The 23,755-nt window shown below is 34.5% G+C and overlaps 1 protein-coding gene and 2 long non-coding RNA genes across 5 annotated transcripts; 2 read left to right on the top strand and 1 right to left on the bottom strand.

Moving 5' to 3' along the window:
- Positions 1–1,683: 1,683 nt before the first annotated feature.
- On the top strand, positions 1,684–22,722 carry LOC149741794 (uncharacterized). Of its 3 annotated transcripts, none has more exons than XM_089876958.1 (22): positions 1,684–1,868; positions 2,177–2,297; positions 2,356–2,432; positions 8,073–8,150; positions 8,877–9,002; positions 10,335–10,419; positions 13,364–13,453; positions 13,701–13,748; positions 13,852–13,878; positions 14,084–14,113; positions 14,634–14,660; positions 15,114–15,137; positions 15,370–15,402; positions 16,254–16,301; positions 16,359–16,391; positions 16,744–16,782; positions 17,346–17,393; positions 20,526–20,628; positions 20,695–20,786; positions 20,880–20,981; positions 21,042–21,128; positions 21,985–22,722. In XM_089876958.1, exons 1-21 carry the CDS (start codon positions 1,845–1,847, stop codon positions 21,110–21,112), a joined length of 1,326 nt encoding a protein of 441 aa, XP_089733084.1. In that variant the 5' UTR covers positions 1,684–1,844; the 3' UTR covers positions 21,113–21,128; positions 21,985–22,722. The 3 variants fall into 3 exon arrangements, with proteins under 3 accessions (XP_089733084.1, XP_089733076.1, XP_089733094.1); XM_089876950.1 differs by having other exon boundaries at positions 20,692–20,786; XM_089876968.1 differs by lacking the exon at positions 16,254–16,301 and having other exon boundaries at positions 20,692–20,786.
- LOC149741796 (uncharacterized) lies at positions 2,648–3,566 on the bottom strand. Its single transcript, XR_016384947.1, has 2 exons — positions 3,317–3,566; positions 2,648–2,859 (listed from the first exon to the last, which is right to left on the bottom strand). It is a non-coding gene; the product is annotated as an uncharacterized LOC149741796 (long non-coding RNA).
- Positions 10,426–12,141, top strand: LOC149741795 (uncharacterized). The gene is made up of 2 exons (XR_016384950.1): positions 10,426–11,300; positions 11,776–12,141. It is a non-coding gene; the product is annotated as an uncharacterized LOC149741795 (long non-coding RNA).
- Positions 22,723–23,755: the final 1,033 nt, after the last annotated feature.

Below are 23,755 nucleotides of genomic sequence, written 5' to 3'. Positions count from 1 at the left end.
CCATGCGCCTATCATTTACAATGGAGACTAAGCGAAATGGGGACGGAGTTGGCGGTCACGTGAATGAAAAAAGAATATAGGCCTATCACGGTTTTGGAAAGTTGCGCGTTCTACTCTTTTTTATTTCTGTGGTAACATGCTAAAAGCTATAGCAGTAAACCGGAGTAGGGCAAGAAAAATAATGTTTAGACTTAATTTTCAAAGCGTACAGTATTATTTCGTGTTATTTACGTATATTCCTATTTATAAATACACTTAATAATCAAACTGTCCTATCTTATCCTGTGTGTTTTCGAATTTGTAAAATTTTACTTGTTGTGCGGATAGTTAAATAACTCCTCGTGTGTTTTATTATATTTTATTAAATTGGTGTCAAATAATAAAGGAATATGATGGTACTAATTCATGGTTTTACCCAAAAACCGTCATCTATTTTGATTTTGGAAATATTTGGCAATATGTGCTTAATAGTTGAATATCCCCTGAGGTTTAAATTAATAAATTAAAAGCAAATCTTTAAAAGTTTGGCAATGAAAACATACAAAACTACAATGTGGGGGAAGATGGGACTCTAAATTGAAATATATTTACATTAGCAGTATTCTGTGCGTTTTATGAATTTCACGGTGTTTGGGATAGAATATCTTTAGTTACACAGAACCGATAACAGTTTAAGGCGGGTTTAGTTATAGTTACACAATTACGATTAAAACAGTTTAGGACGGGTTCACACTACGGGCAATAAGCGCTGGCGATGGGAGAGAGCGAAACAACTATATACCAAAATTTGAATCATCATTTTTTCTTTAAAAAAGTGCGGGGATGGATGTTAAATATAAAAAAGTATGATCATAGCTTCAATCATATAAATATTAATTTTTTAATATTTTGCAAAAAATATAACTCACGCATATATTTATGTAGGTCACTAGCATGTGTTATTCCCATCCAAAAATTATTTTTTTAAATAAAAAAATAAATAAAGTAATATTTCCCCCGGAACTTTTTTCAGTTGGTACATATTTATTAGGAGCTCGTATTGTTTTTGTTCCGATCTACCACGCATGCGCAGTAGCGTCTCGGCGCATGCGCACTAGCGCTCGGTACAAATATATCAATCAGAACGAATATATCTTGACAACGCTTTTATACGAATGAAGTCAGTCACGTGACTAGTAAGTTCCTAGTTCATACTTCACAATCACAAGTCTCGTAGTAAAAAACGGATAGCGCTAGAGATCACTGTTTGAATACGAATATCCGTCTCTATACTGAACCAATTTTAACAAGCAAAGTATTTTGGGAATCAATAAAACGGTGACTTTTTAAATTTACCACAAAAATGAAGTTAACGTGGGGTCTGTTTACGCACTTTAATGGCGGATATTTCACTTTCCCACAATGCAAAGTATTTTCGATCTGTGTGTAAACGGGGACGACACAGAGCGTTTGTTTTGTACTGCTAATGAATGTTTGCCTAGTAACATGCCAAAGAATAACACAAGTTTACTTACTAAATTTAATGTGTTTAAAGTTTTCCTGAACACGTTAAATATAACCACGTTTTTCAACCTCGTGGGCTGAGGTTGTGACGTCAGATCACGTGATTCTTTTATAGTGAAACAAAAAAAGCGAAAAGTGCGCGCTGTCGCTATTGCTTTCTTTCGCACATTTGTGGAAATCTGTAAAGAGGGAATTTAGATTGGGTGTTATTTTTTATTATATGTTTTTGAAATTAAGTAAGCGAAAATTATTTCGGATATATTTATTTCTTTGCAGCGACGGTAAATTTTCGTTCTAAGTTAAACTTTCAATTTTATCTTGATAGTGCGTTAACCAACATAATGAAGACAGAAGATATCGACGAGGTAAGTTCGTTTATAGCGGTTTCTTCCTCTTGTTTAGTTAAATGTATGATGTTTACGGATATTACTTCTGGAAGTGAAACTCAATAGTTTGACATTTTGGCTTCTGATATAATAGCTATAAAAGTAAACTAATTGGTGCTATTGACGAATCTTCTCCCCATCCTATTTGCTAACCCCTAAACACAAACCTCTAACCACCAACCTCTAACACTTTCCACTAGCCTATTCTGCTATGTACCGAAGGATTCTTCACTTGTGCCAACTAATAAGTTATTACAATAATTATAGTTACGTTTTATAATTCTTAGACGAATGGAGAAGATATCAATGAACCTGAGCAACAGCGCAAACTTTTTATTGGTGGCCTTAGCTTTGATACAACAAATGAAAGTTTGAGTGCATACTTTACTAAATTTGGAGAAGTAACCGGTTGGTGTTAACTTGTTATATTTCCTGGAAGTTAGATCATAAAAACGTTTGTTTGTAGATTCAGTTGTGATGATGGACCCAAAAACCAAGAAATCAAGAGGTTTCGGATTTGTCACATTTAAAAGAATCAAAATGGTAAGAGCACTATTATTGTAAATGTAGACGATCTAATTGGAAAGAATAGGTAATTCTGGTGATCAATGGAAGTTTTTGTTCAAATTGTTTCTTAGGTATGACGCTGTGGCAAAGTGGTTCGCACGCCTGCCTGTAACCTGGTAATGGGTTCTAGGCTCGTTGCTGCTACCATTATGGGCGTATGTGTCCTGGGCAAGACACTTAACAGCAGTTGCTTCAGCCCAGTGGTCACTAATGGGTTGTTCAAATTATCAGCCTTACATAAAAAATAAAAAAAATCCAAAATGATAAACCCTTATAAAGTAACATACATAGAAACTTGTGGGCTTGCATGAGGTGTATGAACACCTGTGCTATGATGACTGTTGTTTTCCGCGACGATAAAGTAAGTTACATTCATTCATTTACATTCTGGTCTCCCTGATACCTAGGGATGCACATTACAGAATTTCGAATCCATGAGATTCGAATCCTTTTGTATTCGAATCTAATTACGGGATTCGGTATTCTGTTTAATGACATCATTACACGTCATCTCATATATTATATTAACAATTTTTGAAATTTAAAAATTAAAAAAAAAAATATTTTTGTGTTTGTGGGACTTTCGAGAGTAAACGTTTCGTAACGTCTTTTCATAGCCTGCTATACGTTTCATGACGCAAAAACTACCCAATAGTACAATTTTTGATCATTTTACAACTCAAGATCCAACAAGGGTGTTATGAAAGGGTCAATTAACTGACTTTTGTGGGTAAAATTTTTTTTTCCTATAAATATAAAAAGATTCGAAATTCTAGATTCGGAATTCTAGATTCGAATTAAAGTATTCTAGGATATCCTAGAATACCTAATTATTCTGTAATGTGCATCCCTACTGATACCCTTGTATGATTTTTTAAAAAAAAAACAGGCATTTGTATCGAAATTTAACTTAAAATACGCAAAAAGTATCGTGTGACTGTATTTTCACCCAAGTCATCCTGAATTAACAAAAGGTGAAATATTACAGCGTAGAATCTGTATTACTACATTTGATTTCTAGGTTATATATCACATGAGTTATAGTTTCCATTTGTGGCTCTAAAATAAATTGTTTTAGGTGCTTGTTCTTCAGGACAAGCACATACATTAGTTTACTTGTCGTAATAAAACGAACAATTTTTTCAAACGTGGCAACATAGGTAACATGCATTAGAAATGCTATGTTTAATGTATGCTATATATACTTAGACATCCTAAAACTTAGAAACAACAAACTCGGTTTTATGTAGCTGGTGAACTCTATTGGTTCTATTCCAGCCACAAACATAAAGAGTGCATAAACTAGGGATGTGCTGAAGTTGCAAAAGCTCGGGTTCGCTGAGCCCCAAACTTTAACAAAAAGCTTGACACGAAAAATGCTTTGCAGTCAAAGATACGTCTCGTTTTGTAATTGCCAGTGTTAAAAATTGTAAAATTCATATAGGAAATGTTTAATTAAATATTAAATATATGTATAACCGTGGCAGCAGTTTTATTGAAAATCTGGGCGTAGTATATTTTATGTGCGTCTGTCACTCAAGCTACCAAATCTTGTATAAAGCGTATTTCTGACTAATGTGCGGGCGCATTTGTCTCTTCGAATACAATAGCGAAGATTTAGAAATATTTTAAACGAAAGGACAGGATATAGCAACAAAACAACAGTTGTTAAAACGCGCTTACAGTTATAAACATTTTACATTTAGTTGGAAGAATGTAAGCATAGTTGTTACACCTACCAAACAAACTTGCCATGTTTTAATTGAGTTACACTTCTGCTGGAAACAAAAGTAGGTAGAGACACGACCTGTGCAATGGCTTTAAAGACCCAAAGATTGGGTCATGATTAAAAAACAAAACCCTCAATAGTTCATAGTAAATAGTTTCATGAGCACACTTGTAAATTGTAGCATGTGCAGTAGAAAAGGTTGTTAAAGGTGCGATTCATTGTTTTATAATAGTCACATGCATAGGCGCTGAATGCGGGCCTGCAAGTCCTGCGAGCAGGCCTTCACAAATACCAGGGTACTCCCGCAGGCCCTGGAATTTTAATGCGTGCGTCATGTTTATTGCCTTTCTTATGCAAACTTATAGGTCATATTTGCGCGGATAATACTAGAATAACTCGATAGGATCATTGATATTTCCATTAAAGTATTAAAATAATAAAAATCCAACATATAAATGTTCCAGACCGCAGTTGTAACGGAGACGTCAGTCAAGGTACGTTTCGGTTGCCTGGCAACTTATCAGGCGATAAAAGCATTTGTGTCTGTGACGTTACAACATTCGGTTCTTGGTAGTTTCAGAATTTTTACAAGGTTAAAATAAATTCAGCTCAATGTTTGGTTTAATAAATATTCCTACATGTCCAGTAAACGCATTTCAAGTACCCCACCGGGTTTTCAATAGAATTACCCCGCCGTCCAAAATTGCCGTCACAATAAAACATTATATACTTACATCGCGGTTTACTCTAGTTTCGACGTCATGTAGCCAGAACCTAATAAAAGCGATTTACAAACGTTTTATACAAAGACCCCACAAACACAAGATTTATAAAAAAAATGACATGTAATGTTCAACAGCAGCACAAATCTTTCGTGATGTTATATTTATATTGGATGGCGTCTCAGTATTTTAGGCTCGTTGTCTAATAGCGATCGGCGGGAATTACTTTATTTCTTATGTTTTAAAACTGCAAGGACGATTCTATAGCTTGAAATATAGCTCAAAAGACACAAACAGTTTGCCAACAGTGCATTTTGTTGTTGGTGGCTAAAATATTATTGGTACTATGACGCAAATATTTGGCATACCCTTGCATTTTAAAAGTTCTCCGCCTATGGTCACATTCGTAATAATGACATATTTTATGGGTAATTTAATATCTTGCAAGTGGGTTTATGAAACTCTGATTCTCGTGTGGTGCCAATGAACAAAGTTTTTTTTTTGCTTCTGTCTCAACATCGGCAGGGACGATATTTACTTCATTACTAACTGTTCGGTTGTTTTAGCTATTCCCTGTGTTTCGCACCATAACCAATGCAGCGGACATGGCAAAGTTAATTTTATTATTAATAGGATTTCAATGAAGGGGTATTCCCAGAATCCTGTAAAAGAGTTTTTGGCTTTTTATTTAAAATCAAATACGGAAACATTCTCTTGTAATTCGACATTGCTCTTGTAATTGGACACCACCTGTGATTCGATACGGGCAAATGCACTGATGTTTCGATTCGTTACTTGCGAGAGAGCAAATTTACAAAGAAGGAAAAATAATTAAACAGAAAGATATGCTGACTAGTCTCGTTATCTTTTAGTAGCTACAGTTTTTTCTATTTTAATATTTTTCATTTTTGCGTGCAACATTATTGCAATAGCACAAGGCTGGACGCTCGGTTAAGTTTTCAGCCTAGGCCAAAGCAATACTGTAGCAGTTGTTACCAGTGGCGTCGATTTTATAAAAACGTAGGGGTTGCGACATTATACCATGTTAGCTGGAAGTAGGTATATGTAAAACACCTAAAATCACGCATATAATGTGTGCGGCATTTAATGGAAAGGGTAAGATGTAAGCCTGGCAGTTAATTGTCGTTAAGTGTTTAAAAAACTTAACATGTAAATATCATTATAATACATTTGCCAATACGTTGATTATACAGACGCACCGTCACCCGTTACGATAATGGAGCACATCACAATACCGCGTATGACATAACCTTGTTCAACTGACAGGTGCAGCATTGCGCAATATCTCACGTTAATTCTCTACGTCACAATATTGTTTATAATGCAACATTTGACTTTAAAACTCTGCGCATCATAAAAGTTGTTTGCATCACAAGCATCACAATTAAACACGTAACAATTTTGTGTTGGTTGACGGGTGCAATGAAGTTTGAAAAAATCATTTTAACAAAACTCGAGGAAACAAATAAAATTAATTAAACATGGGTCAATCAGGTTTAACAACACACGATCAAAGCTGTGTTCGCCTATCACCGATCAAAGGAGCATTGCCGCCACGATCTCTCTTTGTTTTAACAGACAAACTTATCAGGATAAGGTTTGCGAGCGAGAATAATGTTTCACATGTAGACTACATAACGAATGTGTCTACGTGTAAATTGCTATTTTGTTGCAATAATCGATGTGTGAATTGCTATTATGTCGTAATGAATCCACGCGTGAATCCTTACTATTTCGTAACAAACATGCTGCTTGGCTGAGGAAAATATCGTATATAAATATAAAGCAATGACCGACCCGATTTACGTAGTTTATTTCTGCCTATTTAACACGCATAAAATCTTTTACACGCAACTGTTAGGGAGCCAATTTATGACATGTGCGCGTCTTAGAAAAAGAACACATATTCCTATAGTTAAATTTTATCCTGGTTCGCGTGTTTTTAGTTTAACTAGTAAACATTACATTCTCACACAATGATAGAATTGTAATCGTAACAATCGACGATTTTGTGATTATCAATGTGACATAACGATTGTCCGACGTAACACGCAGCCGTTATAGGTAACCGCGCAGGGTACAAAAATAACTAGTTTATGCGTTAAGAGAATGAAGGTCCTGTGTAGCTACTATAAATTAATTATTTTATAAAGTTAAAAATATTTATTTAAGAAGATTTTACTAATAATTTGCTTTTATAATTGGAAAATTCAGGGGTTGCTGCAACCCCTGCAAAATTATCAGGGTAGGCCTGCATACCCTGCACCATAAAATCGACGCCACTGGTTGTTACCCTTGTGCCTTCTCGAAGAGGAGGGTTAATCTTAAACACACAGTTGTGGTAACTGCGTTAAAACATTAAAAGTAAATTTTCAAAACAGTTATGTTTGTTTTATAAACAAATACTTATACCTAGGTTACCCACAGCAAGGTTAAACTCAGTTATAGGCACCTACATAGTAGTTAGATTGATTTTGCATGTTATACCCGTTTTACCCCACAAAATGGGGAAAATTGGGTATACCAACTTCTTCAAAAAAAGAGCTTATCAATTTTCATTCTTTTATTTGACTAGTTACATTACTATTTTTTGGCAACATTGAGCATGATAACAGAATGTTACATCAAAATAAAAAAAGGACCAAACAAATGCGTCAAATTATTTTTATATGACAATATTCACTGAACCATACTCAATTTCCCTCCTTCCCCTTACTTTATTTCGAATCTAGAATTTTGAATCTTTTTTATTTGGAGAAAAATGATAATTTTACCCTAATACCTCAGTGTACTGACCCTTCAGTAGTAGCCTTGTTATAATTATAAAAAAATTATAATGAAACTTGTAACTTTGGACGTATATGAAATCAGATGTTCTGTTTTACGGCATCATTATGTTAGCTGGTATTCAATCGTAATTGTGGCTGGGGTGCACCACTCTAAAAGTTACCTAAATAGAGGTTTATTTCCTGCCTTTTTAGTAAATTTTAAGTAAGACTACTATTAATCTATTATATTCCACAGAATCTATATTAACAAAATTTCAATAGTCATCAAGTTATAATGACAATTTTAAATAGGTGGTAAAACATCTGTCGCAATATGAATCCTTTTTTGGTTCTCACTTTTTTGTCTTATTTTTAGGTTGATGCTGTTATGAGTGAACGACCACATAAATTAGATGGAAGAACGGTCACACCAAAACGTGCCGTTTCCAGAGAGGTAAATATCAATAAAGTTATGAATAATTTTAATTGCAGACTTGATAAGTTACTATCATTGACACGTCACTAGTCAAGTATTTACCATACCAATATTAAGGACAGTTTAGCAGATTTATTTTTTATGCAATTATCTTTTAGTTGCTTCACTATTTTCGTTTTGGGAAGTATAAGGGATTTAGAAAGGTGTGACAAGTTTTAAATAGTCCAATTTAAAATGGCTACTGGTAAAAAAAAAGTCATGTGTTTCCTGGTTTCTTAAAACCAAATTTGGATGTTTGAATCTGCAAAAGTACAGAAATAATTACTGAAAAGATTTACCATCACTTCCCTCAATTCATAATAATGGCACATAAACTTATGTAGCAAACACATGAAAATTAAATCTACACCCTATAAAATTTCCATCACAAGGCAGCAGCTCGTGAAAGCTTCTGTAACCTTTAACACGGCAGCTTTAAGCTTATGGGAAAGATAGTTGGTTAAAAGTATAAGTAACATTTTAAAGCACGAATGTGAAAGTTTTTTAACCCTAGTGATTTGTATATTTGGTGTCAGAATGCACATGGCATTTATTTATGAAGTTTAAAAAAAATATATACATATGCGAGCTGTTATTATCCAGATTTTTGTTTTTTACATGGCTGATCACCTATTTAAATCTATTTAAAATTAAAATTATAGTTTCAGTAACACAGTTTTTATGCTTACTAATTTCTGACCAAAGGATTCAGAAAAACCTGGTGCACATGCAACGGTAAAGAAAATTTTTGTTGGTGGAATAAAAGATGACACAACAGAACAACATCTTAAAGATCATTTTCGAAAATTTGGGATTGTGGAACTTGTTGAGGTAAATTGTATGTATATATATATATATATATTTCTGAATGGTTAGTTTTTGCATATTATTCTGAGTGGGTCACAAGTGTTAAAACCTTTTGTGCAACGGCGGACACGGGGGGTGCGAGCGGGTGCGCAAGCACCCCCAATAAAATAAACAATAGAAGTGCTAACTCGCGCGCTTAAAATCTCCCCCGCGCGGGGTTTTCTAGAGGACATGCGCACTTAAAATATTGTAGTTACGATCAGTCATTCAAATGGAAAAGCTGACGTTAATTAAAAATAATCCGTCATGCGCAGCAGGGCTTCATGGTCGTGTTTACCGAGGATAACCAATTTCCATTAGAAAACGGGAAATTCCCGTATGCGATTGGTATAAAAATACACGTGTTGACGCATGGGCGAAAAATAATAAAATTGAAGAAAAAGAAGCAACTAACATTATTCAAGCGAGCTTGACTTTATCTTTAATTAATTTTCTTTCGTTTTGCTCTGAAAAGTAAAGAATCGCACGAGATGAGCATAGCGGCAATCGTGCTTTGATCGGGGCAGAACGTTAGTGCGCTGCGGTCAACGATCAGCACCGCACGAGAAATCAATGGCTTGAAGCCAAAAACGCTGTTCTTTAGAACATAGGAGAAAAGATAGTATCACCAAGTAAGCGGCAATGTAGCTTGCTTATTAACCCACGTAAAAACTTCTGTTATTAACATTTATTACTAATATAGTTTTTTATATATTTCTGCATTTTGCCACACTGGAATTCACGAAACGCGTCTTCTCTTTATCAAGCAGCGTTTGAACGTAAGCCACGTGTTCTGTATGATTTTGATTAGCGGTGCTTTTCGACAAAACAGGAGCGTATTCTCGTACGCCTTTCTCCTTGAAAACGTCATTAGCACTCGGCTCGGCGCTCGTGCTAAAAATATCTTTTTCACACGGTTTGTCTGGATTTAGTAGAGACCGACCGAATATAATTTTTTTTCCATTAAAACCGATAATTGTCACTATAACGTAACATATTAAATGATCAGTATTAATCAAAATTAATAATAACTGTATTCACGATATTGCAAGTTATAATAATATCACCACAAACTGTCTCTGTGTAAACAATAATAAGAATTGATTCTCTATTTTTAGACTCAAATTTTCTTAAATTCCAGAATACCCCCTTTACTCTTTGTTAGTACAGGATGATGTGTAAAAATTATTTCATAATTCAAAGCTGTAAATTAAGTAAAACAAAATTAAGCGAAGTTCTAGTGACAATGTACCACTGTCCACTATTTGTGGTTTCTGCTGACTGTCTCTATGTTGCTTAATACATTTATTTACACAGGTGATGGAGGATAGAGAAACAAGAAAAAAACGAGGATTTGCTTTTGTTACTTTTGCTGATCATGATCCTGTTGATAAGATTGTCAGTAAGTTATAACAATCACTTATCCCTCTGCATTAATTACAACTTGGTTTTTATTTGTTTTTGTGTTTGGTTATTATTTACTGTTTACCCCTTTAACTGTCGCTTATTTTCTTAGTTCCTAATTTTTTTACAAAGTCTTATTCAATTGGATTTTGCAAAACTAATGCAGTTGATCAGAACATGCTATATGAAATCTGTAGACTATGAAATGTTCTTCTACTTCATATTTTATTTTATTTTTTTTTTAAAAATGAATAAACTTTTTCAATATCAAATATATCAAGAATGAAGAGAAATATTCAAAAGAGATGCATTGCAAACTTGTTCAGTGTCAATTATCATTTCTTTAAATGTACAACTATCATAATCATACATGAAAGTATCTCTAAAGAGGCATCGGTGTAATATTTTAGAACCCACTAATGGTGGTGCCACACACAAGCTTACTATTGTTTTTTAAAAAATAAAATAACTTTTGATCTGTCGTATTTATAAATAAAGCTGTAGAAAATACAAGATCAATAACAAACAAGATTAAATAACTTTTTAAAACAACTTTAAAATATCCAATAGGTTCCATTTCTACTAAATCCAACATCAAGTCTTAAATCAAAACGATAAGACTATATTTTTTATCTAACTGTTAAACTGTAGTACAAATTTTTAAAAAGAAGTGATCAGAAAGAAAAATGTTTAAGCTTAGTAAACCCAATGTTTTACAACTTGGGCACATCCCTAAACAATACTTAAAACTTTTTTCTTAAATCAAAAGGTAATGGGACTAATGGCTTTGCTTTTTCATGATAAACATCGTAAGACCTCGGGATTGGCGCATGTGACAAGCTTTACATTGAAGCTTAGCGAGCCCGAAATTTACAACCAGCAGTGTAAAAAGTCCCTATTTTTGATGCCGCCGGCATTAGCCAGATTTTTTTAAACTACTGGAGTGGGAATCCGGAATTTATTTACTTCGCCTGTTGTGTAACATTTCGTTTCACGTTAATGTATACGTAAGTTACCTATTCGTGCAGTTCTGACGCAAGAAACAGCTTTATATTTTTGCATAAATCCGACATTTATGCAAATACAATGGCAATTGTAATAGCATTCATTGCTTAAACTAACGCCTGTTAATAATTTTAATGTTGACCGGACAAAGTTTGTCGCGCGTTGTATAAATGACACTATGCCGTATTTATCATAAAAACCCAGTAACTGAACTTTATTTTTACCAATAAATGCCTAGCCATGTTACGTATGTGTTACACGTGGAAATTGTGGTGGCCATCAGACTTTAATCGGGAAAAGACGAAACAAGATTGACACATTTTTTATTAAATTTATGCACTACGGTAAGGACCCCAGGAGAAATTGTTAGCTTTTATTTAAAAGCATCTTTTTTGGTAATTGATTCCACCAAACACAAGCCTTTATAGCACGTGTTGTATACACTGGCGTAAAACACGGGTATGCAAGGTATGCCTGCATACCCTGACATTTTTGAGGGTATGCCTGCATACCCTGCTAAACTGACATAAAATAACGTAATTTATACTTTTCGGGAAGTTTATTCAAATAAATTATACACGGTTTTCGGATAGGATAGGAACGGTTTCGCAGCCTACGCATTTTTTATTGCTTTCGTTACCGGGTACGTAGCGATTATTACGTTTACAATAAACAATTGCGCACGGGAGTGCGACGCAACAAAAGTGAATGAAAATATCATCCAATCATAAACAATATATGTAGCCTGTCAGTTGTTTCATTAAGATCAAGTGAAAAGGCCGTTTAGAAAGAAAAACTAAAGGTTTGTCAAAAAGGAAGTTGCAACCCACGCGAGTGGCCAGTGTTTCTGCGTATGATTTCGTAATTAAAGGCGAAAATTGTAAAAATACTTTTATTTTAATATTGCAAAATCTTTTGTAACAATTATAAATAAATTTTGTTTACATTAATTGTACATTCTGCAACACTGCAATTCACGAGGCTCGTAGTCTTGTGTGGCCTCTTTGATCGTGAACCACGTGTTCGTTTGATCGGAAACCACGTGTTCTATGCGATTTTGATTAGCGGCTCCTTCCGACTAAACCGAACATGTTCGAGTGCGCCTTTTCTCCTTAATGACGTCATTTTATCGGCACTCGGCCGGCGTTGATTGACAGGTTTTTAATTAATTTCTTGGCTTGTAGAAAACGCTGAAATAAAACGTTACCAATAGAAACGATTCTAGATCTGCACCGGTTATACAATATCGGTTGTTTCACCCCAGTAAATTAGGTTAAATAACGGCATCGAATATGCTGAACGGTCCTTTTCTCAGCTCACCTACACAGCACCATGCGTCAAGATTTTACAGTAGAAAGTGAGGGGGGTTAAAGCAAAATTTTTTTGCACCTTCGGCGCAAATTACAACCCCTTCTTTCCACACGTCTATTTGCGCCGTTGGTTGTAGTAATCATGATTCAATAATATATGTCAAATTTTAACACATTTTTTTTCAAATTAATTTCGTGATTGTCCCCGTCACGCAGTGGTGGTGCGTTAAATAAGAGTAACGAATTTGAAAATTGGCAGGAGTGCGGCGAATGCCTGTATACTCTACGCCAGTGCTGGCCTGCATATGTTTGTATTTTTGGAAATTTGTTGGTATTAAAATAATTTAAAATTTTAAAGAATGTATCCGAAATAGATGGATGCAGTCACTAGCCTTAACATTACAACGAGTTGTAGCGAAATTAAACGCGATTACGCACACACGAGACCACGAATAGACGCAACGACGCACAGACGTAAATAACACGCAGGCGAAGTTTCGCACACGCTAAGCAACCGCTGCAATGCCGACACAATGTAGTGCATTGTTAAACGAGCATATTAACTTTTGCCACCCTGACATATTGAAAGTTTCACGACTATGGTTGTATATATATTTATTTTAACAGGTCAGAAATATCACACGATTAATGGACACAACTGTGAAGTGAGAAAGGCACTTCCTAAGAATGAACTTGACAAACATAAAAACAAACCTGGTTAGTTATTTCTATGTATGTATAACCAAGATCATTGCTAGAGACTCGTCAATTGCAAATGATTTTGCTGATGGTATTTAATAATTTGTTTGCAATTGAATTGTGTCAAATATCGGTATCAGCAAAAAATATTAAATACTAATATTGGTATCAGTGCAAAATACTAGATAAATGTAGATGGTGAGCCTTGTGTGTTTGTATTACAGTCTTGATATACATTATAATATTACTTGTAATAACTCGTCAGGTGACAGAGGTCCACCACCACCTGAATACATGAGAGACAGAGAAAGAGGTAATATTTTTTCCTATTATAGTAATAACCCTTTATGGAAATTTTATTTTTGCATGTGTTGTCTTTAGAGTATAATATTAACAAATTAATGTTTATTTTGTAGATTATAGAAGATCACCACCACCACCAGGTATGTTTATACTTTTTTTTTAAATAACCATCTTTTTAGTTTAGAGATTTAATGGTAACAATCATCTTTGTGCATCAATAGCCATATTACGACATGCAGTCATTGCATTCTTGATTCTGGATTTATACAAATGATTCTTTTTTAACCTAGTCCAAAGAAAAAATAATAATAAACTGATATAAAAACATTGCTCTGTGTTTTGCAGCATATGGACATGACAGATATGGACCTCCAGGTATATATTTTGTGACAATAACAACTAACATGTTTAATTATCGATTGTTGGTGTGCAAATTTGGAAAAAAAAGATATATTTACATTGACGGTAGATAATCTGGGAAGAGTTGAACGCTTCCCGGCTCTGTCTTTGTAGTGCTAGAGCGCCTCTAAATGGCGTAGATTCTTAGCTACACCGTCATAAATCATCTTACATGTTCTTCAACTAACATTTTTTTAGTTATTAAAAAAATAGGTTGAAAACTAAAAAGTCAATGCATATTCCTTACACCTCTTGTAGTCACTTGTTGACAATAATCAAGTGGTGAAACCATGCAGTGGATAACTGTTTTCTGGCTTCAGTTTTATTAAGACCTTTATTAATAAGTTTATTAGACTATACTTTTTATAGTATTAGTTTTGATACAATGAATTATAAGTGAACTCTGTTTGCTTAGCAAATTTAAGATTGCTTTTACAGGTGCTAATATTTAGAGTATTCTATGTTTGTTTTTCTGAAATATTAAACCTTTTACCAGGTTATGATCGATACGGCCCTTCCAGTGGTAAGAAACATAATTTGCATGATTGACTAGTCTGTAAAAATAAGGCATTAATACTTAGAAACAGGGTGATAAGGATATGTTATAGTTCAAGTTGTTAAGTTTGCCAGCGGTTTATTAAGTGATGTTAGCAATTGTGGATTGGCGACATAAAGACTGTGTTTCATTCTAAAGTCTATCTATTTCAGTATATTCCAAAGAAATATAGGTGAAGTTCAGATTAGAGCTTTAAGATTTTGGGCTTCCCTTCATAATTTAAATGAATAATAAGAATATTAGGCGATCAATGTTGTGAAACATAGGTTGGTTTGGTTATATCCAATTTGTGGTCGTGGGGTTGGTAATTGTTAAATTACTTGGCCAAAATTTTGGACCTTTTAAAAGAACTCACAAATTCTATTATTGTTATAAAACTAGGCATAGTATTTTTGTTAACTGTTTATTCATTGGTTGCAGCTTACGATCGATATGCACCAAGCAGTAAGTGTTTATATTCTATTTCCCTCTGTACTTGTAACTGCCTCTCTTATATAATTTAAAGTGTAATTATATATAGCGGAAAAACATCTTTATACACTTCGTTTAAAACAATACATAATATACAGTGTAAAAAACAAATATTTAAAAATTCTTCAAAATAATTTAACAATTAACTACTTCACCAACATAATTAACTTCAACTGCAGAATATTAATTTAATCTATTGTTTCAGGTTATGATCGTGGTTACCCACCTCCTCCTCGTGGTAAGTTAAGTTTTATATCCGGACTTTCTATTTTTAGTTGGTCTTTAGTTGTTAATTTCTGATTTCATTAAAGCTTAAACGGGACACAAAAATTCTCAAATTATTTTATATCACTAATAGGGCTGTGGATTTCCCCACTTTTTAACGGTTAACTGGTTAACGGATACAAGTGTAATCCTAACAAGTCTTGTTTATCGCTTTTCTCGAATTTATAGGCAGCTTTACAAGTACTTATGAACTATGCTTGGAATAAACGCGCAAGGTGAAAGTAATGCTCTCTTATTTTTATTCAAATCTGTTTTAAAGCACCTGCCTGCTAAACAATCAGTGTGTGAATTGCAATTATGACGCAAATATTCAACTTGTGAACTGCTACTATGTCATAATCAACTGCCAGGTTAAACAATTGTGATGATGCAATGAATCCATGTGTGAATGCCTGCTATTTCGTAATAAACATGCTGCTTGGCTGAGGAAAACATTTAAGTTGTCTATTACGCCAATATATTGTTGCCAAACTAGTTACCCTGCGGTATTAACAATTCAAATTGAAGATGTAATCGTTGTTGTACGGCACGATCAATGCCACAGTGTCGCCTCGCTCTGTCTTATCGCAAAGCACCGATCAATGGATGCGGACAGGCGCCTTTTGTGTCAATAAGACAGATATTGATACACGTGTATATCCCATGACGTCATAGTTTGGTTAACGACTTGAACTTTCAGTTAGCGCATAACCGAATAGGTCCGGTTAACCGTTAATTTTTCCACAGCCCTAATTACCAATGTTCATTTATTAGAGGTCTGCTATGTTATATTTTAGTTGCAGGTTATCAATTTTATTTTTTCAGACTATGATAGATATGGTCCCCCTCCAAGGGAATATGCCAGTGAATACGGTAAATAATCATTATTAATACAAATGAATTTATTAAAAGAAACAACATTTTTTACAGATCGATACAGAGAATATAGGGACTATCCTAGAGGTAATTATTGTTTTCTATTCCTTGCTTGGTGACGGTAGATAATCTGGGAAGAGTTGAACGCTTCCCGGCTCTGTCTTTGTAGTGCTAGAGCGCCTCTAAATGGCGTAGATTCTTAGCTACACCGTCATAAATCATCTTACATGTTCTTCAACTAACATTTTTTTAGTTATTAAAAAAATAGGTTGAAAACTAAAAAGTCAATGCATATTCCTTACACCTCTTGTAGTCACTTGTTGACAATAATCAAGTGGTGAAACCATGCAGTGGATAACTGTCAATATTTTAACGGATTTCAAGTTTAAAAATATGTTTTTTTAATAAAAACTATGTTATTAAAATTGCTTTATTTCAGAATATTCCCGGAGTTCCTCCGATTACTATAGAAGGGAAGGTAAGACATTGTTGAAGTTATGGTTTATTTAATATTAGTTTTCTCAATGGCTTTTACATGTATTGTACTTTAAATTTTATGTTTTTAATTGTATTTAAACAAATGGTAATTGTAGGAAGCAGTTACCGATACAGCAAATACCAAGAGACACTAGAAGCATATCACAAGTCATTGAGACCAAGGAAGTATTTAGAACATGAATACAGCGAGTGTCTGTATTATCCCTGCATCAGCCGTTACAGCCGTTCAATAGATACTTCAGATCATGAAACTTCCACTCAACTTGCCCTTTCAGCTCCTCATAGTTATAAATCCAAATTGTATCATGAGAGTAGTCCAACTATGCAAGATTACAAAGTGATCAGCACTACAGAGTGTAGATCGAAAGTCTATGTTGAACCCAGAAATAATAGACAGTATAATTCAGGTGTGTTAATGTTATCAGACGTTGCAAGGAAGTAAATATCGCTTTTATATTCATATTTACATATAGCAATCGCTGTGCAATATACTACACTACATTGGTTTTAATTTTAAATAACCATGTGTATACAAATTTTTAGCTTCATATTCTGATCGACCATCATCGTATGACTACCCGCCTCGTGAAGGTGAGTACATTTCACCATAGGAATCAAAATATTAGGCCTTCTTATAAAAAATGAGGTGATGAATTAGAAGTTTCGCTTAGTTTCATGATGTAATACAATAGTACTGCAAACCTGACATATTCATATTTCTGAAAACCTTTTTCCGCCAATGCCATTATTTTAAAAGGTAAGTTGCTGATAAAGAGACAATGTTGTTTTATTCCAAATGACGCAGGTGCTAGTAAACAACCTAAAAGTTTTCTTAGCCAAGCAGAATGTTTGTTTTGACGTACTAGAGAACAACCTGTGGTCTCATTGCATTATTGAGCACGTTAGTGGTCATATAGATCCTTTTTTGTCGAACAGTTGTTCTTATTGTTGTTGTTTTTTAGCCGAATTTTCCCCACTTCCAATTTTAGCATTTATTTTTTAATCTCTTGATTGAAATCAAATCCTAATGAATATTTATAAATTTTAGACTAAATTTTCAGAGGTAAAACCGCATAATTAGCGACTCTTTGAACAAATGCCCCAAATTCAAAATGCACCTTAAACTTTAATTAAATGATTGTACTCCAAAAAGTATTTTAAACTAAGCATAGTTTTATAAACCGTACTGGACATAGGCGTCGATTTTTTCACGTTGTAAACCAATCTTAGGGGGCGAAAAAAATGTCAGTGTATCATGTATGCTTAACTAGGATGCGTGAAGGCTAAAACACGACGCACGTGAAGGCTAAACTACAACATGTGAAGGCTAAACTACGGCGCACTTGAAGGCTGAATTGCGACACACGTGAAGGCTAAACTACGACACACGTGAAGGCTGAAATACGACACACGTGCAGGCTAAAATACGACACACGTGCAGGCTAAAATACGACACACGTGAAGGCTAAACTATGACACACGTGAAGGCTAAACTACGACACACGTGATGGCTAAACTACCACACACGTGAAGGCTATAAACTATAAACTACGATACACGTAAAGGCTAAACTACGATGCACGTGAAGGCTGGAACTACAACACGCTTGTAAGGTAAAACACGACACACCGGAAGGCTAAACTACGTTACACGTGAAGGCTAAATTCTGACCCACGTGAAGACTAAAATGCGACGCACGTAAAGACTAAACTACGAGGCACGTGAAGGCTAAATTTCTATGCACGTAAAGGCTTAACTAAAAGGGGTTTACTTTAAAAACGCAAACATTCAGCCTGTTTTTAAACCTTCTACAAGCTAAATGATAAACGTGTAAATGCCTATTATGACGCGAAAAATCAACGTGTGGATTGCTATTATTTCGCAATCAATTGCCAGGTTAAACAATTACTATTATGACGCAATAAATCCACATGTGAATCCTACTGTTACGTAACAAACAGTCTACCTAGCAATAAAAACAGGTAAATATAAGGCTAAAGTACGACGCAAACGTAAACCGAACGGTTATTTTATTTCGCTTTTGCATTGATCGTGATAATGCGTTGTTACGCAATAATACAGGTACCGTAAAGGGGGCGCCCCCCCCCTCGGGAATCGACGCCAGTGGTACTGCATACGATCGCCTAATTAGTAAGTTATTAACGATTACTTTTCTGCTTGTTTAAGGTCCTAATTCGTACCTAAAATGTACTTTAACATTGATTAATCGATAGATTTCGAAAAATTAATAACAGCTAAGCTTAGTCTTATAATTCATGAGTATAAAATAGTCCAATTAGTGAGTAATTAATGGTTATAACGCTTGCGAGTCAAATAAACTGTGCCATGCATTGGGAACTGGTTGGTAACAGAGTAACCGGTAACTTTTGGCTTTGTTTACGTTAGTGCGCAAATATAAATAAAAAGTGTATATAGTATTAGTCTCCTGTATCTCTTTTTAAAGAAAATTAATCCAAAAGAATTGTTACGGCAGGCGAGGCTAGAACTCGGATATTAGGATATAATAGCCCAAGCCGTAACTGTTAGGCCAGTAGATCAATTAATCAGATTTTTCGAGACAATGGTTATATTGTCTGGGCCTGGGAGTTTTGGAGGGCACGTGTTGGTAACGATTCATGCTTGAATCAAACTACTCCATTTAAGTGGGGACGCATTAAAAGCACTACTCTTATGCCTTAATATCATTAATCGTAATTGAAACATGTTATGAAAACATGTTCCAAATGAAAAACATGTTCCGACAATGTTAACTAGTGTGAGTTTACAAGTCAACACATAGTACAGGAATTACAAATCTTATTTACACAAGTTCTTTACCAATCACTATCAGTCAATCCTTCTACACCATAAGTTTCATTGGTTATAATACATGTATTTATGCATTCTGCCCACAGTCCACATGGCGACTAGAACCAGTTTTGTTGGTTACTTCTGATTTGTTTTTGATCGAGTTCGGTCGACCGTTGTAGTAAAAAAAGGGTCAACTATTCCTATGTAAATAGTTTAAGACGTGCTCCCGCATTAGATCTTTGATCTCTTGTAAAAGTAATTGTTTGACCTGTCAAGTAATTGCAAACTTGCAAGGTAATAGCAATTCACATGTTAATTGTTATAGGAATTGACAGTTTCATTATTCAGCCTGCAACTGTTTGAAAACAGATTTGAATGTCTCCCATCACGAAGGGGCTTTTCATGTTGGCATGTTTTCTACAAATGCCAACGAAATAGGCACGTGATAATGTGAATGATTGTTTAAATGTTATCTGGGGTGGTCAAACTGCCACCCTACAACCAAGGGTTTTAACGCATGTGCAGTGGACTTAATATTTACATTGACGGTAGATAATCTGGGAAGAGTTGAACGCTTCCAGGCTCTGTCTTTGTAGTGCTAGAGCGCCTCTAAATGGCGTAGATTCTTAGCTACACCGTCATAAATCATCTTACATGTTCTTCAACTAACATTTTTTTAGTTATTAAAAAATAGGTTGGAAACTAAAAAGTCAATGCATATTCCTTACACCTCTTTTAGTCACTTGTTGACAATAATCAAGTGGTGAAACCATGCAGTGGATAATGCTTACTAATACAATTAATTACAGGCTCAACTTGTATTCAAGATTGATTAACAATTACTATGGTTGAAAATGTTTGTGTGTGGGATCAATTAAATTCAACAGGGAATAACATTTTTATCATGTTTAGAATACGTATCATCTTCGGATAGAGAAAGATCTTCTGCTCTTCCACCGAGCACTTCGGAGCGCGATCGGGGTTACAGCAGCTCACATACCACGTCACATGAGAGGTTTATATCATCCTGATGATGTAAATATTGGCTTTAGTTTTATCTAATATTGTTCTAATTCAGCAGGGATACTCGTGATACAAGGGATTCCCGTGATCCTTACTCACGAAGTTCTAGTTCAGCAGCTCCGGAATATGATTATTCAAGAAAAACTGAAGGTAAAATATGAAGACCTACAGCTACTCTTAACACTGCTAGCATACACTTTATAAAAGTAAGATTTGTAGTTTTAATCTTGCTATTATCTACAGGTGGCAGCAATGGATATGATTATTCTTCTTACATGAACAGCAGCAGCAACTATGGTCCCATGAAGAGCAGTTACAGTTCTCGATCCGCTGGCCCATACACAAGTAAGTTTTTACTTGGATTTAATGTGTTTTCAGAGTAACTAATATTTCTTCAATATTTAGGTTCTTACCCAAGTGCAGGTGCTGCTCCAAGTGGAAGCTCAGGGCAGTACAGTTCAAGTGCACGATACTAACTAACTGTCTGCATAGGTAAGTACTGACCCACTTGGCCAAAGAAAGTAATGAGTACTTTGCCATTTGCCATGGTCACATTTGTTTCTACAAATATATAGAAATTTTCACAAGACAAAAATGCAAATTAAATTTAAAAACTAGTTATGGTTATAAAATAATTTGGTTGAGTTGTTTAACTCAGGCATACAATAAGGAATTTCGAGTAGAATTACATACCAACAAATGGTTTGAATTAAAACAAACTCATGTACTGTTGAAGTCCTGAACTGATATTGGTAACATAGATATAAAAAAAACTTGAATGTGGTAAAACTAATTTTTATCTGTATCAGCCCCCACATTTTGACCATGGCATTTGCATTATTTTTATTATTTTACAGTGTTATGTTTAAAAAGTTTAAAGCAAGTGCTTTTATTTTTTAAGTTAGTTTATACTTTTAGTATTCTAGTTCTTATTTTTTTGTAATTTTTCAGTGAAGAAAACCTGTAAATGATAAGATAAGTGAGACTATATTTACCGTAACTAAAAACATGTTTAGTAACAAAGGTTTAGTCCCAATAGATCTTTACATAATTATATGCATTCATGAGCTAAAGGGACAAAGGTTATGGGATTAGAAATAAAATGGGTGCCGAATTGAACAGAACACAAATTGATTCAATGGTATAAGTTAAATACTGTCAGTCGACACATTTTAAGGTATTGAGCTGTAAGTAAGATGATAGTCGAAATCTCCAATTTGGCAGTACTGTAGTAATGTTATTTCACCTTGATAAGGTTTTGCTCATTTGTCCAAACTATATTTTATCAAAAGGGAGTAATGCAAACCATTTTTATTGCCCCTAATGATGTGTGTTTTAAAATTTACAGACAGTGCAGCGCAGGTTTGCCCACACAAACATTTGTAAATAGACGTCCTGTTTTCGAGATGACGAAATTTTGTCTCTCGGTTGAAAAAAGTCTATAACTTGAAAAGGAGCCTCAGAATTCTCACAAGGTTGTTTCAACAAACAGTTGGGCATTTTATAAGAAAAAGAAGTTATATCAAAGCAAGAAGATTCCAAAGTTCAGTTAAGCATCAAATCGCTTACGAAGCAGGTCAACTATGTTATAGTCCTTGGTAAGCATTACCAGTTTCTTTTGCTCGCCAGTGACAATTTTAGAACTGAACAAAGTTGCACATGGTTCAGTGTAGCTTAACTAACAAAGCATTGGAAAGTGGATAGAACTTTTCTTTGCACCTTCAGTTAAATGTTTGCCTGAAAGCATCAGCATTTTCACAGGAAAGGGCTTTAATAACAACCACATACTGTAGTGTTGTACATATGTATGTATTCATGGCAATGGGATGGTTATTCAAAATAATGAAGTGAATTTTGAGATCATTTAACCACTTTTGTTACAGGTGAATGTATTGTTATAAAGATTCTGAATTAGTAATACCTGCTTAACTGCCTTGGTTTTTTCACTGGTCCCCCTTTTAATTTTTTTTTGTTTATTCCATCATGGAGGTTATAGTGTTCACTTGACCATTATCAATTACTGTTTTTATTACCAATGAAATTTTGACCTAATTAATAAACCACCTTTTGTATAATTCCGTTAAAACACTGGTATATCCCAAAATATATTTTTAACCTAACTATTTGGCAGTTTTTGAAGCTAAGTGAGTAAACTTTGAGAATCAGGTGTGTGTTATAACGTATGTAACTCTTTCCTTTCCTTTTCACTTTCGTTTTATAAAGCAGAAGTTGAGTCAGTATGCGAGTATTAAGTTTTCAGATAATGCCCAGTGAATGTTGCATTCAATAATACTAGTCTGACATGTGTTATCACTTTTGAGGCTGTTGAGAGTGATAATGCTGTAATAACAAATCGGAGTGCGGGAGTGGTAATACCTATGATGGACTGGATTACTATGCTACCTAAACACGGGTGTTTAAGAACATTCCACCACAATTCGATTTACGGAAATCTTATTAACTAAGTTGTGGTTTCTTGCGTATTTCACTGAGCAAAGTTTACCAGATATTGTTAAATGTTAAAACATATAAACATTCTATCCTACAAATGCAGATAAACGTGCAATAACAGAAAATTGATAATACCTATTAGTCTATTAATAAAGTTTACATTTTTGCTACAAAGTGGGCATTGCTACACTTTTTACACAAGCCACCTCTTATAACTTCCAAGTGCAAATGACTAAATGTCGAATATATTTTTTAAATATTATCTTATTATATCAGTATATTATAACTCCTGAGGTAGAAATTATTAAAGGGCCTAAACACACCCCACGTCACTTTTATTTTTTATGGTAAATTCATAAAGCGACCGTTTTATTGATTCCAAAAATACTTTGCTTATTAAAATTGGTCCGATCTCTAGCGCTATCTTTTTTTTACTACGAGTTCCGTGATTGTGACGTAGGAACGTACTAGTCACGTGACTGATTCATTCGTAAAAGCGAAACCTGCGTTTTTTTGTGTGCTTTTTTGCGTTTTTTTTGTTCTTCCGTTTTTCGCTTAAAACACTGCCTCTCGCCTTTCTGAATGAGAGCGGCCACGCTTCAACAATTTTGGGACGTGTTTGTCACGTGTATAGTACACTTCTCAATTTTTTTCGCCACGCAACTTTC

This window comes from Ciona robusta, chromosome 1 (genome assembly GCF_009617815.1).
Source record: "Ciona robusta chromosome 1, ASM961781v2".
In the NCBI taxonomy this organism is placed as follows: Eukaryota; Metazoa; Chordata; class Ascidiacea; order Phlebobranchia; family Cionidae; genus Ciona; species Ciona robusta.
The sequence above is the reverse complement of the archived record's forward strand: the minus strand, read 5'-3'. Positions and strand labels throughout refer to the sequence as shown.

Coding starts and splice junctions, on each gene's coding strand:
- LOC149741794 (XM_089876950.1), top strand. CDS start 1,845: ATGAAGACAGAAGATATCGACGAG. Junction 1,869..2,176: donor AGACAGAAGATATCGACGAG/GTAAGTTCGTTT, acceptor TATAATTCTTAG/ACGAATGGAGAAGATATCAA. Junction 2,298..2,355: donor TAAATTTGGAGAAGTAACCG/GTTGGTGTTAAC, acceptor GTTTGTTTGTAG/ATTCAGTTGTGATGATGGAC.